The sequence below is a fragment of the Salvelinus namaycush genome, chromosome 16, assembly GCF_016432855.1.
Source record: "Salvelinus namaycush isolate Seneca chromosome 16, SaNama_1.0, whole genome shotgun sequence".
Lineage (NCBI taxonomy): Eukaryota > Metazoa > Chordata > Actinopteri > Salmoniformes > Salmonidae > Salvelinus > Salvelinus namaycush.
The window spans coordinates 22,910,525-22,927,864 of NC_052322.1; the positions used below are offsets into that span (position 1 = coordinate 22,910,525).

Consider the following 17,340-nt stretch of genomic DNA (forward strand, 5'->3'; position numbering starts at 1 on the left):
GCAGATAACGTTAGGAAAAGTAAAAACAATGTCATTTTAACAAATTTAAGAATAAATGCTGGCATTAACTGGAACTACAGTAGTAGTTGCCATTTTAGCTGAAGACGTGTAATGGATGCATCTATAATGCAAATAAATTGGTATTTCATAACATGACGATAAATATGTAACCGAATTGCAGAGTAAAATGTGAACTATACACACACACACACAGAAATGTAACCTGTGACAGTAACATGTGACTAACTAATAACATGAATCCCTGAGCTGAAATGTTAAATCCTGTATGGTGGTCTTTCAGCCTAACTGAGGAAAAACAAAGCTGGTCACAAGGCTGTTCAAAAATGATGATATTCAACTATTCAATTTAAGAGGTACATATATTATTCATAAGAGCTTAAGTAATTGTACATTATAGACAACGGATAAGACATTGTTTGTAGTAAGTGCTTTGTTTTTTATAAAATGTTCAGTGTTACCATGTGGCAACCCATTCCATAAGGGACTTAGTGTAAAATAAGTGTAAAATAAATTGCAATCGACAAATAACTTAATGACTCTAAAATCTACTAAGACAAATATCCTCAAAGATATCCTCTATTTAACATTCCAAAGTTCTGATTGGAGTAAATTCAACTTTGAATGTTGATAAGTGTGTGTGCAAGCAAGGCCATGTTTTTCTCAAATCATCTCGCTCTTCACCCTCACACAACCACAATATCTATCTAACAGATGTCAACAGAAACTAAACAGCTGTAGAACAAATTCTGGCCACTACAACAACCACACGCTGTGACCATTTGTGGCTGAGGTGGTGTGCTTGAACCACTGCTTGACAATCAAAATGATAAGGCTGGCATGGTATGTAGCAGGCCTGAGCGTTAGGTGATGGTTCCTCCTGGAGTGGAGGGACTACAGTAGGTACAGACAGAGGGCACCTGTGTTCAAATACTATTTGAAATCATGTCAAATACTTTATCTGTGCTTGCATGTTGAAATGGAATCAATAGAAAAGCCCCCAAAGTGCAAACACTGCCCATCTGGCACTCCTGGCAAACATTCAAGGTATGTACAAATATTTAAAATAGTATTTGAACCCAGGTCTGATGGCAGAGAGGATGTTGGGGAGTGGAGACACCCGTCTCTGTCCTCTTCAACTGCGAACAGCGTCTTCTGAGTCCCCTGGGCTGAAGCAGTTGAGAGACTCCTTTAGGAGGCAGAAGGAGGGAGAGACAGTGTTATCTCACATGCTAAGCTGTGCCAAGGCCGAGCGCCGTCATCATACAGTTTGTTTTGACTGGTCTCTGCTACACTTGAGCTCAGAAAGAGGATTGTAAGGTCAATCACAAGACACAACTTGCAGTTTTTTTTAGGGATGCACCGATATTACATTTTTGGCCGATACCGATATCCAATATTTTCCTTGCCAAAAAAAACCCGACACTGATACCGATAACCAATATTTAAAAAATGTTGCGTCCTTTTAAGCATTCTAGTACAGCTAAATAGTTAACACACACACACAGAGGTCTAAGGCACTGGTTAGAATCCAGGCCGTATCACATTTGGCCGGATTGGGAGTCCCATAGGGCGGCTCACAGTTGGCCCAGCATCGTCTGGGTTTGGCCGTCATTGGAAATAAAAATTTGTTCTTAACTGACTTGCCTAGCTAAATAAAGGTTACACACACACACACCACATTGACCAAAAAGTTATTTTGTTGGCATTTACGTATGTCCCCATTACCAGTAAAACATAATCAAAACCTATTTCTTTCACTTACTTGCTGTGCTGTTTCATTGTTCATTTGTTCAGTCGTTTCATTCTCAACCAGGATTTCATCATACATGTTAAGCAGTGTTTCAGTTCTGTCTGTCCGTGGCTTCTCTTCCTCGGTGCGCACTGTCCCTGTGTCCATTTCCATCTTGTCCAGCTGTGTACGTAACATTTCACATAAACCCTGTTTATTTTCTGCATCGAAGTAGCGGTCCTTGTACCTAGCATCGAGCATGGTGGTGACACAGTAAAGAGGCTCCGATAGTATACCACCGAATTGCTTATTCACAGCCTCAAGTACTTTTGTTAGTTTTAACCCCACGGTCTGTGTCGGCTGTTTTGTTGAGTAGGCGTTTCAATGTCATGACATAGGGTATCCCGTCTGCTGCAGACACAGTTGATTGGCTTATTTCTCTAGTCAGTTGTTCGAATGGCGCTAGGAGTGTGTTCATGTTTCCAAGTTTCAAACATGTTCTCAAATGCCATTGAAATGGCACCAGCGGTATGAGAACCAGCACATCCTTGAGCATGCAATACGGCTTTCCTCAGTACAAAATCCTTGTTGACCCAATGTGCTGTCAGACTGAGGTCCAAATGTCGGTCGTGATGCCCATAGCAAGTAGCATAATTAATTCCATTATCTTGGTGTTAATGGATTTCGCCTTTGAGTTGTCTCTCTGAAATGTTCTTACTCTTTCAAATGACTGCTCAACTTGAACTTGTTTAGTTGTTGGCCTAGTATTTTTCTGCTTTTGTTCTGTGTAGCGCTGTATTTTTCATGGCGTCATCTACCTACGTTATATAGGTATGCATGTCAGCTTCGACATCGGTTTTGCACATCGGCGTTAAACTAGACATTGGGCTGATGCCAATGTTGGCATTTTTAACTAATATCGTCCGATTCCGATATGCTCATCGATATATCGTGCATCCCTAGTTTTCAAAATAAGTTTACTGTAGTTTAAGGACATAAGTAACATCATAAAAACACGTGAAGAGAGACATCATTCATGCAGAAAGACAACTAACTTGGCTTCGTGTCAACTCTGCTCCCTCAGGGTCCTCGAAGGACTGCATGCTGGGTATAAAGGGGGCCAGGGGCCGTCGAGATTGAGGTGGGTTGCCAGCGCTGTAGAGGCGCGGACGCTTCACCTGGTCGTGACTGGACAGGGGAGTGAAACTGTTCCTCCGGAGGAATGTGGTGGGAACGACGTCATTACAAACTTTATCCTGGTTAGAGAGGATGGAGCATCAGAATCAGAGAGAAATAAAGTTTCTGTCTTGCATGCTACACATCTTGTGAAAACATTACAGCTGAAACAAACAGAATATTGAAGAGGTGTTGCGGTTCCTTTCCCAGACATGTTAGCAGGGCTACGCTCAGTAAAAGGCAGTGTGGCCACTGGTCATGTTTATGAGTACTACCACACAACATGGAACATCTGGTAAACACACTGTACCGGGGACAGCACTGAGACAGTGTGGCCTGTTCATTCCAGAACTACATACTGTATTGTATAGGCAGAGCAGATCTCCAAATTAGAAGAAATTACATAAAAGAGGCCCTTTGTATGGGTGAGGGTGGAAACTGTACTCTGGTCTGTTTTTTGTTGTTGCAATTTCTCACACTATTTTATATAACTGCATATTCTGAGGATTGACTCACTACTACCTAGAACTCTTCAAACTACAACTTCCCAGATCAGCCAGTTTGTTATGACTTGACTATTTATTGTAGTTAATCATCCAACTGACTCTTGAGAGAAAGTTGTTGGATCAGTGGTCAGAACTGGCCACACCTGTTAAAAGAGGGATACAGTATACGAACAAATGAAATTAAGTAGAACACACAGTAGATTGAACAGAGATGTGTCAAGGAGAACAACTCACTAATGGCCTGTCCCGGTGAGTGTTCACAGCCTCCACTTTGAGGTCAAACATGTCCACTTTACAACCTGGCCGAGATTTTTTTTTTTAACAGATAGAGAGAAAAAATAACAGTCAATGTTAACCTGAGAGAGGAATGAGAGAGAAAGATGTTGTGTCTGAGACTGACACAGGGTAGTCTTGGATGAGATATCCTACCATAAGCCATGGGGGTGAGCTTTAGAACTGTGTGGAGGGGACACTTCAAGTAGGGCAGGTCATCTGTGTCAACAGAAACAAAGACACAATGACTTTATTTAGAACATTGCATGTGAGATCAATGTGGCATCTCAAAAGGACTCAATCTCATGCAGTTAATGACACATGAGAGTTAATACATACATATATTTTTAGGGATTATATTTAGATTTCATTACTTCTCTTTCCTGACATCTGGCAGTGACAGTCAGAGGTGCCCACTGCACAGTCACAGTGTGGGTGGCTTTACTAGCCTTTAAAATGCCCCTTAAGGCACAAACCACTTTCGCAACTGAATTGGCAGACCTTTAAGAGGGCCATGTGACATTCTTTTTAACCTCAACATCTATTTCTGTCCTTCATCCAGGATGAACATGAGCAAAGGCAAACTTTTCCATGAGCAAAGGCAAACTTTTTGGCCTGAATACCAAGCTTCACGTCTGGAGGACACCTGGCACATGGTGGTGGCAGCATCATGCTGTGGGGACTGCAAGACCTGTCAGGATCGAGAGAAAGATGAATGGAGCAAAGTACAGAGAGATCCTTGATGAAAACCTGCTCCAGAGCGCTCAGGACCTCAGACTGGGAAGAAGGTTCACATTCCAACAGGACAACGACCCTAAGCACACAGCCAAGACAACACAGGAGTGGCTTCAGGACAAGTCTCTGAATGTTCTTGAGTGGCCCAGCCAGAGTCCGGACTTGAAACCGATCGAACATCTCTGGAGAGACCTGAAAACAGCTGTACAACGATACTCCCCATCCAACCTGACAGAGCTTGAGATGATCTGCAGAGAAGAATGGGAGAAACTCCCCAAATACTGGTGTGTCAGGCTTGTAGCGTCATACCCAAGAAGACTCAAGGCTGTAATCGCTGCCAAAGGTGCTTCAACAAAGTACTGAGTAAAGGGTATCAATACTTATGTAAATGTGATATTTCTTTCTAAAAATGTCTAAAAACCTGTTTTTGCTTTGTCGTTATGGGGCATAGTGTGATATTTAATCAATTTTTTATCAATTTTAGAATAAGGCTGTAACGTAACAAAATGTGGAAAAAGTCAAGGGGCTGAATACTTTCCGAAGGCACTAAGTGAGTTTGTGTGTTTGTACCAGCACTCTTATCCAGGAAGTAAGCGAGCAGGCAGCGCATGACAGCCTGGTGACAGATGACAAGCACGTTGCCCTGTCTTTCCAGCTCCATGATGACCGGCTCTAACCTCTGCACCAGGTCCTGGTAGGACTACGGAGAGAGGAGAGGGACAAACTGAGCTCAGTGCTTCCGATGAATGGGACAGATCTCTGTAGAGAGATAAGGAGTAAATGTACCTCTCCTCCTGGGTAGCGGTAGTGGTACTTGTCCTGATCTCTTAAGGCAAACTCCGCAGGGAAGGTTTCCTCAATCATCTCATAGGTCATCTCCTCACACACACCCTGAGAAACATAAATACGTTTTTTTTTTTTTTTTATAGACAATCATTATTAAATTTAACCCCTACCATGTTTCGTCTGTGGGTCACTATTGAACCGTGGTGCTGTGGTACTGACGGCATCGATCTCGTTGAGTATCTTCCACTGCTCGTAGGGCACCCCGAGCTCTTCAGCGGTCTGGATAGTCCGTCCCAGCTGGCTGGTCCACACCTTGAGGTCTGGCAGACCATGCTGCTCCACAAAACCCTTCAGCGCTCCAGCAAACTGAGAGAGGATTAGAATAGGCATAGTAGGTTTATTTGTATACAGAATGTAAGAAAGATGATGCCATAGTGATTGTGTGTGCAAGATTTATATATATAGAACACAGAGCAACATAGCATGAAGTGGTGCAATAGTTTCTGTACTTGTAATGGTATACTAAAAGGAGAAGTCGAGGTATACCTTTTTCCCTTGAACAGACAGCATTGCATCGCCCCCGATGCGTCCCTCCACGTTGTGGTCGCTCTCTCCGTGCCGACACAGGTAGATAGAGTGAGAGTGTACGTGGATGTTCATCAGGTAGTACACGATCTTGCTCTGGATGTAGTCCTGCACCTTGTTTACCAGGAAGCTCCGGCCCACGTTGATGACCTGGATGAAGGACAGGTCCCTAGGGGTCAGAGGTTAGAATGGAGATCAAGATGGAATTTATCAGTGACCTGATAGCGTCTTGATCCGATACAGACTGATTGCTAAAGACGCTAATAATGACCATCATGAAGATCTACTCATTAGCTAAATTAAATCTCAATACAATAGTTCTGAGAAATCAAAGAAATTGACAAGAACTTTTAATAATAAAATAATACTTTTAATAGCTATTCAGCACCTACTTTCTGTATGTAATTAATGGCCCGAACTGTTGAAAACAAAGGCTTTCGCAAGGCCCTAGCTGGGCCAGTAAGAGGGAACGCAACTGTTCCTCTTCTCTAACTGGGACAATGTCCAGAGGAATTTACTGATATGACTTGGAGGCCCAGGCTTTAGGAGAGCTCAGGCTTGAAATAAGATTGTACTTTGTACATTTCTTGAAGATAAACATCGTAAAATCAGTGTTGTTTTATAAGGCTTATCATATGAGGGACTACATCTAATAATACTATGGTGAATTAGGAATTAATGACCAACGAACCAGAAACGTTTTTCTGTCAGGAGATTTAGAATTGGAATCAGAACAATGATGTTATGATGAGTCAACATGGTGACAAAGCAGGCTATAATCTGAAAAAATACCTTTGTCAATCTTGTGTGTTGTCTCCAACTACTGAACAAACTATGGACCTCTTGATGAATGTTTGTAAATACAAATGGTATCAATTAAAGCTACATTGTGGAACTTTGTATGTACTGGTATTTTTGGAGACCCCTCTGGCAAGAATGAAAAAAAATGTCAAGAGTTGAACACAATTCCACAGAAACCCACTCTCATCGGTAGTCGCTAGAATGACATCCTCTTGATACAGAGTATAGTGCGATTTCTTCCTGCTCTGCTGACAAGTATTTTTCTCAGCTCATATGAGTCATAAAGGCCTAGTGCACTAATTTGGTGGAAAAACAACATTTTCCCAAAAATGACTTTTTTAATATATTAATTATTTTTTATGGGTGATTTATCACAGGGTGCTGCAGCACCCTCAACACCCCTACTTCCTGCAGCTATGGGTACATTGTAATAATGTTATAGCTAACATGAATGTCTCTGCCTGGTAAAAGATTAGATCGCCATCTGAAGATAGCTAACTTGGTAAAGACTTTGAGTACTATGTACAGTACCAGTCAAAAGTTCAGACACACCTACTCATTCAAGGGTTTTTCTTTATTTTGACTATTTTCTACACTGTAGAATAGTGAAGACATCAAAACTATGAAATAACACATATGGAATCATGTAGTAACCAAAAAAGTGTTAAAACAAAATTTATTTTATATTTGAGATTCTTCAAAGTAGGTACCCTTTGCCTTGATGACAGCTTTGCACACTCTTGGCATTCTTTTGAGACTGGTACTGTACGTTTTCACATTTCCTGGGAGCCACCAAGTCTGACAATAGGGACATTTTACGTGCCTATTTAATTCCTATGTAAATCTACCCCACAATGGCCTTTCAACTTAGATAGGATCATGAAAGACATTACAATGATGAACCATGTCAAGTTTGGCATTGAGATCTTTAAAACAATAAGGAAACTATTAACAATTCACTTTTTTAACTATGTAACACTAATGCTTAAAATAATCACCAAAAAATCTTCATGGACAACAAGTTTGAGAAAAGCTGAGATTTGTCAATAATTTAACCATCTTTTGACCAATCAGATTTTATATGTCCATTTAAACTGCTTTAAATCCACTCTACAGTGGCCTAACAACTTAAAATGTGTCAACACTATCTTTGACGTCCCTAAGACGATCCACACTAAATTTGATATATCTAAAAAAACAAGGACACAAATTATTTGCATATGTAACGTTAACGCTCAAAATCATATGCTCCTGATGTACCATGTCAGATTTTCTCCAGATTTTGTATTTAGACTCATTACATAAATCTTTAATGGTTTTGCGAAGAAATTGTTGCTGCATTCAAATATGGCCGCACTGTACCTACAGGTGCACATTAGCACATATGCTAATGAAAAAAATACTTAAAAAAAAAAAAAAAAAATCTCCTTGTCATGAACTATAAATCCGATTCACTCCAGTTTTGGTACACTGTATAGACTCAATGAATTAGCCTCCAATGAATTTGAGAATGATTAGTTGCTGCATTCAATGTTGGCCACGCTACAGCACTAGATGGCACCATATCACTCCAGGGCTAGAAGAACTGAACCGATGGACATGGGACCATGAAATTTGGTATGTAAACCTTATGAATATGTCCTTAGAAGTTGTGTGAATATAAAATCCCTTTAACCCTGATGGCTGCACCAGACAAGTTGGTGGCACAATAGATGTCATTGGCACCATAGGATACTAGAACATATCTAATGATCAAGTGAACTTTGTCTCATGCAAATGAATGTTAGGTTTAAATTATGCAGATGAACAATGAGAAATATTGTGATTAGTATATATGTATAATCACATATTGTTGCCCTATTATGTGGTCTGAACTAGTGAAAACTGGATATTTTATTCATGAATATTTGAAAACAGAAGTTCTGCTGCTTGCGCAGTCTGCATATTACAGCTGTGAGAGTGTATTGAAGTATTTTGGAAAACTAATGTGGAGTGTACAAACTGAGATTAAATAATTTACACAAACAGATTTCAACGACATAAAGTACCAGAATTCAAAGATGACTGCAATATACCAATACACTAACGCTGATTTTTTGGACAATATTTCTAACCATTAGTCAAATTGACACCAGAGTTGGTATATAAACTCAATACATTAAGTAATGACCTTAAGAATGATTACCTGCTGCATTCAAAGATAACCAACCTACAGCACTAGACTAAGGGCTTATTCTCACTGAATAGAGTTATCGCGACCAATGTTAACTCTAAACTGTATGCCGGCGCGCAGCTCCCCGGGACTGCCGCGCAGAAGAAATATCAGAATGCACAGAGAAGCACCAGATTGAACTTCACTCAACTTTCTAGAGTTTTGCCCATTAGTTAACACTATCAACATTTCCCTTTACTGTGGGAATTGTGATTGAATCAACACAATATTAGCCAATTTCAATGCAACATAGCAAAACAAACTATGCAAAACTAACTATACAAGAGATTTTATTGTAGGCAGAATGCATCAGAGTAGGATTCTATTGCATTGACAGGCACTACTCAGGCACATACTCTACACAGACCAGTGCGCCATAACCTATCAGAGCTGCAGTAGGCCTATATGCAAATAGACCATTGCCATATACGGATCTGTGCCGTTCACTTTGAACTGGACTGTTTTTACAGCATCAGCAGTCATGATTAGATGCGCTTGTTTTGAGATCAAAGCAAGAGCTACATGTACTGACCTGTGTACATAGAACTTTTTTTTGCCTTAAAGGGGCAGTGTTGTATTTTGAGACCGGCTTGAATAAGTAAAGTAGCCAATAGGCAGAGGGTAGCATAATTTGTTTTATTCTCTGTAATAATGGTGCATTTTATTTTGTAAAGTGGTTTCTTGCATCAATATTGAGCCTGTAATCAAACCCACAAATGCTGACGCTCCAGATACTCAACTAGTCTAAAAAAGGCCAGTTTTATTGCTTCTTTAAATCAGCACAAGTTTTCAGCTGTGCTAACAATTGCAAATGGGTTTTCTAATGATCAATTAGCCTTTTAAAATGATAAACTTGGATTAGCTAACACAACGTTCCATTGGAACACAGAAGTGATGGTTGCTGATAATGGGCCTCTGTACACCTATGTAGATATTCCATAAAAAAAATCTGCCGTTTCCAGCTACAATAGTCATTTACAACATTAACAATGTCTACACTGTGTATTTCTGATCAATTTTATGTTATTTTAATGCACATACATCCAGATAATGCTGCGTACCATTTTGCGGTGTGATCGAGGTGTTGTCTACTTCATGTAGCTAACATATTCATGCTTCGCCTATTCCTATTTTGATTTGAAAGATGCTGTTGCACAAATAACATGCTAATTTAGTCCTACACTATCACTGTTATCAGGCTGTATAGCTAGCTACATTATCCTGACTACATTTATTAGCTAGCTAGCGATTAGCGGCTAACACAACTTAGCCACAACTTGCTAAGAAAAGAAACTAGCTCTTTGCAGATGTAAGAAACACAAACTAATAGTAGAACGCTTGTGGATTTATATTAAGAAGTGGAAACTGCATCGGAGTCATCAACATTGTTGCATGTGCTGCATTGACCATGCAGACTGAACGCAAGTGTCTCGTGGTCGAGCAAATGCGCTCCTTTAGTGGTGGGGCTAGGTCTGTGGAAAGCAGCACAATGCGAGAGAGCAGAGAGGGATGACTCAAGTAATGGAGTAAACTATAAAAATGGACGTTACAGACGGTGAGTCACATTAACAAATATTCAAATATAACACAGTCAAGGATACATATAGTTATAACTAGTTACAACTAAATAGCTAAGCAACATTATATATTCAAATGAAACAAACCAATGCAATGGCGCAGTCAGCTTGCTAACAAGCTAGCTACACTAGGTAGCTAGCTGCTAATGTGGTTAGAAAACATCAAAACAAGTAACTCATAGTAGCTATAACACTTTAATAAATATTTACAACTAAATAGCAAACACAACATATCACTTTATATCTAGCATGAAAATAATTTCCCTGTTTCTTTGGGTTAGATCGGGGAGCTGCTGGGACAGGTTGTGTGCTACCTGCACCTGTCATATCTGTAAGCTATCGCCGCAAGTGAAGTGTGAGTATCGACGTCCCATTCATATCCATTCAAATCTCAGTCTGAGCTGGCACCGCCTCCGGTAACTCGTCTTTCACTATGCGCATCACTAAATCTGGCAGGTAAATCAGACCCGACAGGGAAATCGAATACAGTGGTTTTCAGGCAGGCTGGAGGCGCAATATTGCTACTGTTGAAGCACATTGGATGAGCACTAGCGACTCAGAGCTTTTGAACATTAAAACAAATACAAAAATGTACATAATGCAACATTAACCATTTAAAATAGAGAACGTCTTACTTGTCGTGTTCATCTGGGTCTAATGGTTGGTACATGACTTTATAACATTCTATTCTCTTCAGGAAGTCCTCCATCACACTCTCTCTGTCTCTTTCTGGGTAGTCTGGGCTGGACACCTTCACATCCTGGGGAGGAGAGAGGGAGGTGCACAAGACTTAAAGTGTGGAAATCCTTAAGAAGATAACCATAGAATGTTTTAATGAGAAGTAAAACTCATAATGTAGTTAAGTTTTTAAACATGTAAGTTAATTTACCATAATATTAGCAGCAATGACATCAGGGTCGTCACACAATGACTCCACAAAAAACACCTGCGAAAGAGACCAATATTTGAAGACACACTTTACCAAACCATTTTGACACCAATAATTGAGAATAGTTTCTAAACCTAACCATTGTTAGGTATAGAAACAAATAATAACGCTGACCTTGTAAGCATGTTCCTTTGCAAAACTAAGGAGTAATTCTCTCCTCTCTCGGGTGGTGTTTGTGGCATCAAAAACCTGAAAAACAGTCACATCTCACTGATATCTAAAATTAAGCTCATCTTTCCAGTTTGATATCACTATTTTGTCTCCAATTACTCCAAACAGCAGAGAGAGCAAAGAGTAGATACTCAACAGCGATTTGGCCCCCCTCTTCAGTCAGATAAGCTTTGACATCCTGCAGAGCCACCAGAGCACACTGCCTGTAGGGACACAGTGACCCACATCAATAACAATTGAAATGAAAAATCAGTAACACATCACTTAAATCTGACAGACATAATGCATTATGTTGCTATAATGGATTGTAAGACCATGTATGACGACCCCATTATGTCTTTGTAATATTTATGTTCAATCTGTTGAAGAATTATAGCATAGAAATACACAATATATTACAAGCCTTATAATAATAGATTATAGGGTTTATATAATGCTTATAACAAGTATTATACCTGTTGGTCTAGCAGCTAGCATTAAACCAAGAAAAAGGAAAATGGCGGGCGGCCAGATGACTCACTACCATTGAGTTGCTCACTAAAAAACAGCAAGGTTTTCAATAGAGATACCACCTGCTTGGGAAAACATGGAGGGCATAGTCTAGAAATAAAAGGGTTACTGTAATACTGTATAACTCATCAAAACAACCTCATTCTTCTGCTACAGGTCCAAAAATACTATGAAGGGAGGCGGAGCACTCACTTCCTGATTTCCATGGCCTCCTCGTTGTCGTGTCTGAAGAAGTCATAGGACTTGTAAGCTTTCACAGCCTCTCGCCTGTAGACCCCCAGGTTGAATACTGCAACACAATACAGGTGATGAAATGCACATGTTCTTGTAATCAGTAGAATGTCATGTGACATTTTACTGAACTGTGGAGGGAAGTCATGGGTTCTGCAGCATCGCAGTTCAATTACATAATTCACAATATTGTAAATATATCAACACAAAAAGATCCCTATGATTGTTAGTCTGCAAAAAATGAATTAATTTCCACATCGTATAGAGTGAATACAATAACATGAATAATGAGGAAAGTGTGGCTTCAATGTTTATCTTCCGGTAGTGTGGGTCTACTTGTTTTAATGAAAATACAGTATAGTACATACAGTGAGGCCTCTATACTAACCCTTGGTTGGCACTCCTATCCAGTTGAGGTAGCGGGTCAGCTTCTTGGACATGTAGGTTTTCCCTCTGGCAGGAAGACCAATCATCACAATCACAGTGGGGGAGTTGGTCATGTAAGAGGCCCATGCTGTTCACACAGAGAAACATCAATCACAACCAAACAACTTACTTTGAAATGTCAATAGAACGTAGGCTAAGTATTTTACCATGACACAGTAACGCCATTATATTTTATAATTGTTTTAAAAAAAGGCCAATATAATAACATGTGAATTATTCCTTTGGGTTTATTTTTTCATCCAGATCTTCTCACTAGTAGTGGTTAATGTTTTTCAAACAGCAGCTGCTTAGCTACTGACGGTCCACAGACACTGTTAAGTCCATGCCAAGAAATGTAAAATGAAGTCTAGTGTTCTGAAGAAGTTTATTGTTATTGTCGCTCTCTCTTCTTTAGTCTGTTACTGCAGATAGAAGATTCACCAACACCCATCCTCAGTCCTTTGCACACAAACAAACCCTTGCTATACTTAACAAGACCAGGCATTACATTTACATGCTACACATTCCTTAAACCAGCCTGTGGCTTAACAATTCAGTGGTTACCAAGCAGCCACCCGCAAAAGATTTGTGTGTGTGAATGTGAGTTTGAGATATGAGTGTGTTTGGGATATCTTGGAACCATCTCCAGTTCCTGATTACAGATTCCTCAGAGTGGATTGGACTGGCTAGTTAAAGGTCCAATGCAGCTACTTTTATCTCAAAATCCAATCATTTCTTGGTAACAATTAAGTACCTTACTGTGATTGTCAAAAATAAACAAAAATAGCATCTTAGAAAAAGGGCAATCTCTCAAGCATGAATTTTACTAGGACTGTCTGTGTGATCTGAGTGGGAACACTGAAAATTAGCTGTTATTGGCAGAGAGGTTGGAACTCTTTCTTTTTGGTATTTAACACGTTTTCCACATGGTGATGTCACCATGGAAGGCCGAAACAACATCCCACCAAAACAGGCAGAGATTTTAGGTGGTCTTTTCAAACAGCTCTTACACTAAAAGGGCATTGTCATAATTTTACAATATTATTCTAACCTCATAGTGTGGAAATATATATGACACATGAAAATCTAGTTTTGACTGTACTGTGCCTTTAATGCTAGACTTATTTAACTGGGGGTGATCGCAAAAATGCATGCACTGATGACTGCACACATCACATTTAATCTAGTTTGAACTGAAGTGTGAAAAAAGTCACTATGCCTATAGTAAACTATCAGAGCACCTTTCACATGCTGTATGCAGGTAGGGAGACAAAATATGCCTAGTTTCACGTTGCATGAGAGGAAAACAAAGATTGCCAGCGAGGCAAAAAATAGGGCTGATTACTTACAAAAAAATGGCATTTTGTGTTAATATCTATATTTCTAAATGTTAAATTCTGCACTGCCAAATCCAATTCCATTTAATCAATGTAATTGCCTATTGTCGTGAGGAACATAGCTCACATTGGTTATGCAGCAGCTTGCAATGAATACCCACAGATCAGGTTGACATTTGACCTAATTGGGTTAATAGAGGAAAGGGACCAGAATAGACGGGAGCATATGAGGCTAGCAGACAAGACACTAGTACTTACAGCATTTCTTCAGTACTTCATTAGCCCTGAGTTCCGTTCTCTTTCCCTCTGCTGAACTTTCCAGAACTGCAGTGCCTTTCTGCTGGCTGGCAGCCATGATGCTAGTAGACACAGCACACTGTCACTATACTGTCCAATGACTGGTCCTTTCACGGCAGGGTAGCCTGGCAGGGGACTCTCTCTGGGACTGGGAGGTCAGGACACTAGCTAAGTGAGGTCATCTCTGCAGATAACATAGACTAAACAACTATCTTCCCAGATTGCTCAAATTGTTTACTTTCAAATAACCATAGCAAGCTAGCTGAGTAAATATGTTTCACAATTCGTTTCTCTAGTTAGCCTATAAATACGCCTAGCTATTGTTACAGTGCAAAATATGGCTAGTTAGCTAAGCATAATACATCCCCTTTACATCTGAAGAAAGTGACCGGTTGGTTTATTTTTTCACACGTTCATATGACACGCTTGTTCTATCTAAAACAACGTGAAGACATAAACCCGGTTCAGATACAACTTTAGCATGATTTTTACTGCAACGTCATACTATGCAACAAAAACAGATTATCCTCAGCACGACGGATAGTTTACAGAAGCACTTACCAAAATGACAACAGGTGAGTCGACAGACACGAGTCACTTTGTAACCACTTAGTACTGTAGCTATTTCATCTGTCTGCTCTCGAGCTCCGAGGTATTCTATTGTTTGGCTCCTCCCCCCGGACACTGCGGGAAGGAAATCAACCTGCGCACTGACTGACGGACAAACCGGTAACACAGATAGAACAATGAGACAGATTTCATCGGATGTATGAATGTGAAGCATAAAAAAAGTAAACAAAATAATAACAAAAAATCTAAATAAATGTGAAGCAACCGCATGACATTGGTAGTAAGAGGAAGCCCAGTGGCCAGCAGTGGGAGAAGATGGAAGGAGATGGATTTTGACCGATATTCTGCAAGTTCTCATCGATGAAACATTTGATCTCAATACAGTTTTCTGTTCCCAAAACTACAATATGTTATGAACAGAGTGGACTAAGTTTTGTAGACTTTACCCATTGCCAAAGTTGTAAAAAATCGCGTTGTTTAGAGGGAGTGCAAATGCGAATTGAGTTATTGCACACACGCACTTCACAGAGTAGACGTTCTCTAGCGGAAATATGCAGATGTCTGTTAGAACGGGCCAATAGAATCTCACTAGCTCGTGCTTGGCTCTGCCCACCTCCTTGCTTGTTCTGCCGACTATGACTCATATGTTCCCATTGGAAACGTCAGTCTGTGGTCCATCTTAGTTTAGTTATAAACATCTTTGCTGGTAATCTTCTTCGGTGGGGTTTGTCTGCAGTTGGCATCCAACATTATGGCGCATTACCCCCACCTACTGTACTGGAGTGTGGGCCAGAGAAGGACAAATTAAATCCTACCTGTGAGCCCCGTTTCTCTTAAAAAATTGAAAATATTTGAGAATGTATCTAATGACCTTCTAGTCAATATACTCTTTAAACTAATTTCCTGTATCCCCTTCATACTAGATCTCAGCCTCTCTTTTCCTCTCCTATTGCCCACACTGTATCAATACACACTCCACTGTTTCTGTTTCCTGGCAATAATCACACTTTCCTATTGGATGCTTTCCTATAACATTAAAGTCTTATTCAATTGGCTGTGTCTCACCCTTAATTTGTAAAAAGAGCCTCCTCTCCTTTGTCCCTTCCTGCCGTACTCCCTGAATTTCCTCTGTACTTGAAACAAATGCCTACTCTTAGTATCTCTATTACAATGCTCCTGCCATCTCTGCACCATTACTGTCCATATCAGGCTTTTTGCCACTGCCTTGCTCATTGAAACTATAACCTCAACATCCCCACTACTAAGTGCTTGTTTAGCCAGTATATCAACTGCCTCATTCCCCTCCACCCCCACATGGGCTGGGACCCAGGTAAATATTATCTGTATACTCATGTCTAATCCTGCAATGGGTTTGTAGTACATCATAAAGCAGATCTTGTCTGCTACGTGAGCTAAAGTACTGCAGACTCACCAACTCTGCACATTAATCAGAGCAAACAACTACTCTGTCTGACTTCCTCCACCCACTGCAAGGCCAACAGTTTGGCCATCAGCTCTGTCGTATATACAGCCAGATGACCTGTAATATGTTACCTGACTACCACCTCACATTCCTGCACTACAAATGCTGACCCAGTACGTCCTGTCCTTGGATCTTTTGAACAATATGTGTAAATGGCCACAAAATCCTGATACACAGTATCCAGACGTCTACTAAACAAATCAGATTGATCAACACGCAATATTTAATTGCCAGCTGCTGTCTCCTAATCTGCAATGGCACCTATTTTGCCAATTGGCCTGAGCCCCTTTTACTCAACGAAGCCCTGCTTATCCATCATGACTGGACTACCGACGTAATCTGCCCGAGTTTTTTTTTCCAACAGGCCCCTCCGTCTCGATGTCCCCTGAATGCCCATCTGCTAGCCGCAGCCCACTAGCTGTCTAGAGCATATTGGACTGTTAGCTGAATAGGTACATCGGCCAATTTCTTGGGCCACTATACCTATTTTGACAAACGCTCTGCTACTCGGAACACTACTAATCCATCACGACTGGTCTATCCACGTCACCGCACGTGGAGGCTAAAACAGACTTTCCTCCATTGCGACGTCCCTCTAAGGCCCTTCTGCTAGCTTGCTATCCCCGGCCTGCTAGCTGTCTGAATCGCTGTGTCTCCAGCCAGCCCAACCACTCACTGGACCCCTATGATCACTCGGCTACGCATGCCTCTCTCTAATATCAATATGCCTTGTCCATTACTGTCCTGGTTAGTGATTATTGTCTTATTTCACTGTAGAGCCTCTAGCCCTGCTCAATATGCCTTAACCAACCATTTAGTTCCACCTCCCACATATGCAGTGACATCACCTGGTTTAAACGTCTTTAGAGACAATATCTCTCTCATCATTACTCAATACCTTGGTTTACCGCCAATGTACTCACATCCTACCATACCTTTGTCTGTACATTATGCCTTGAATCTAT

At 40.5% G+C, this 17,340-nt stretch overlaps 1 protein-coding gene across 6 annotated transcripts; it reads right to left on the reverse strand.

Annotated features, from left to right (window-relative positions):
• Window positions 1-583: 583 nt before the first annotated feature.
• LOC120061196 (6-phosphofructo-2-kinase/fructose-2,6-bisphosphatase 2-like) lies at window positions 584-15,357 on the reverse strand. 6 transcript variants are annotated; one of them, XM_039010810.1, is made up of 16 exons: window positions 15,339-15,357; window positions 14,884-15,036; window positions 12,651-12,776; window positions 12,224-12,320; window positions 11,658-11,724; window positions 11,465-11,539; window positions 11,291-11,347; window positions 11,037-11,161; window positions 5,773-5,980; window positions 5,446-5,592; window positions 5,227-5,331; window positions 5,011-5,140; window positions 3,862-3,924; window positions 3,667-3,731; window positions 2,806-3,006; window positions 584-1,207 (listed from the first exon to the last, which is right to left on the reverse strand). In XM_039010810.1, the coding sequence occupies exons 1-16, from the start codon at window positions 15,340-15,342 to the stop codon at window positions 1,154-1,156; spliced, it is 1,677 nt and encodes a 558-aa protein (XP_038866738.1). In that variant the 5' UTR covers window positions 15,343-15,357; the 3' UTR covers window positions 584-1,153. The 6 variants fall into 6 exon arrangements, with proteins under 6 accessions (XP_038866738.1, XP_038866739.1, XP_038866740.1 ...); XM_039010811.1 differs by lacking the exon at window positions 15,339-15,357 and adding an exon at window positions 14,284-14,470 and having other exon boundaries at window positions 14,884-14,997; XM_039010812.1 differs by lacking the exon at window positions 15,339-15,357 and adding an exon at window positions 14,284-14,384 and having other exon boundaries at window positions 14,884-14,991.
• Window positions 15,358-17,340: the final 1,983 nt, after the last annotated feature.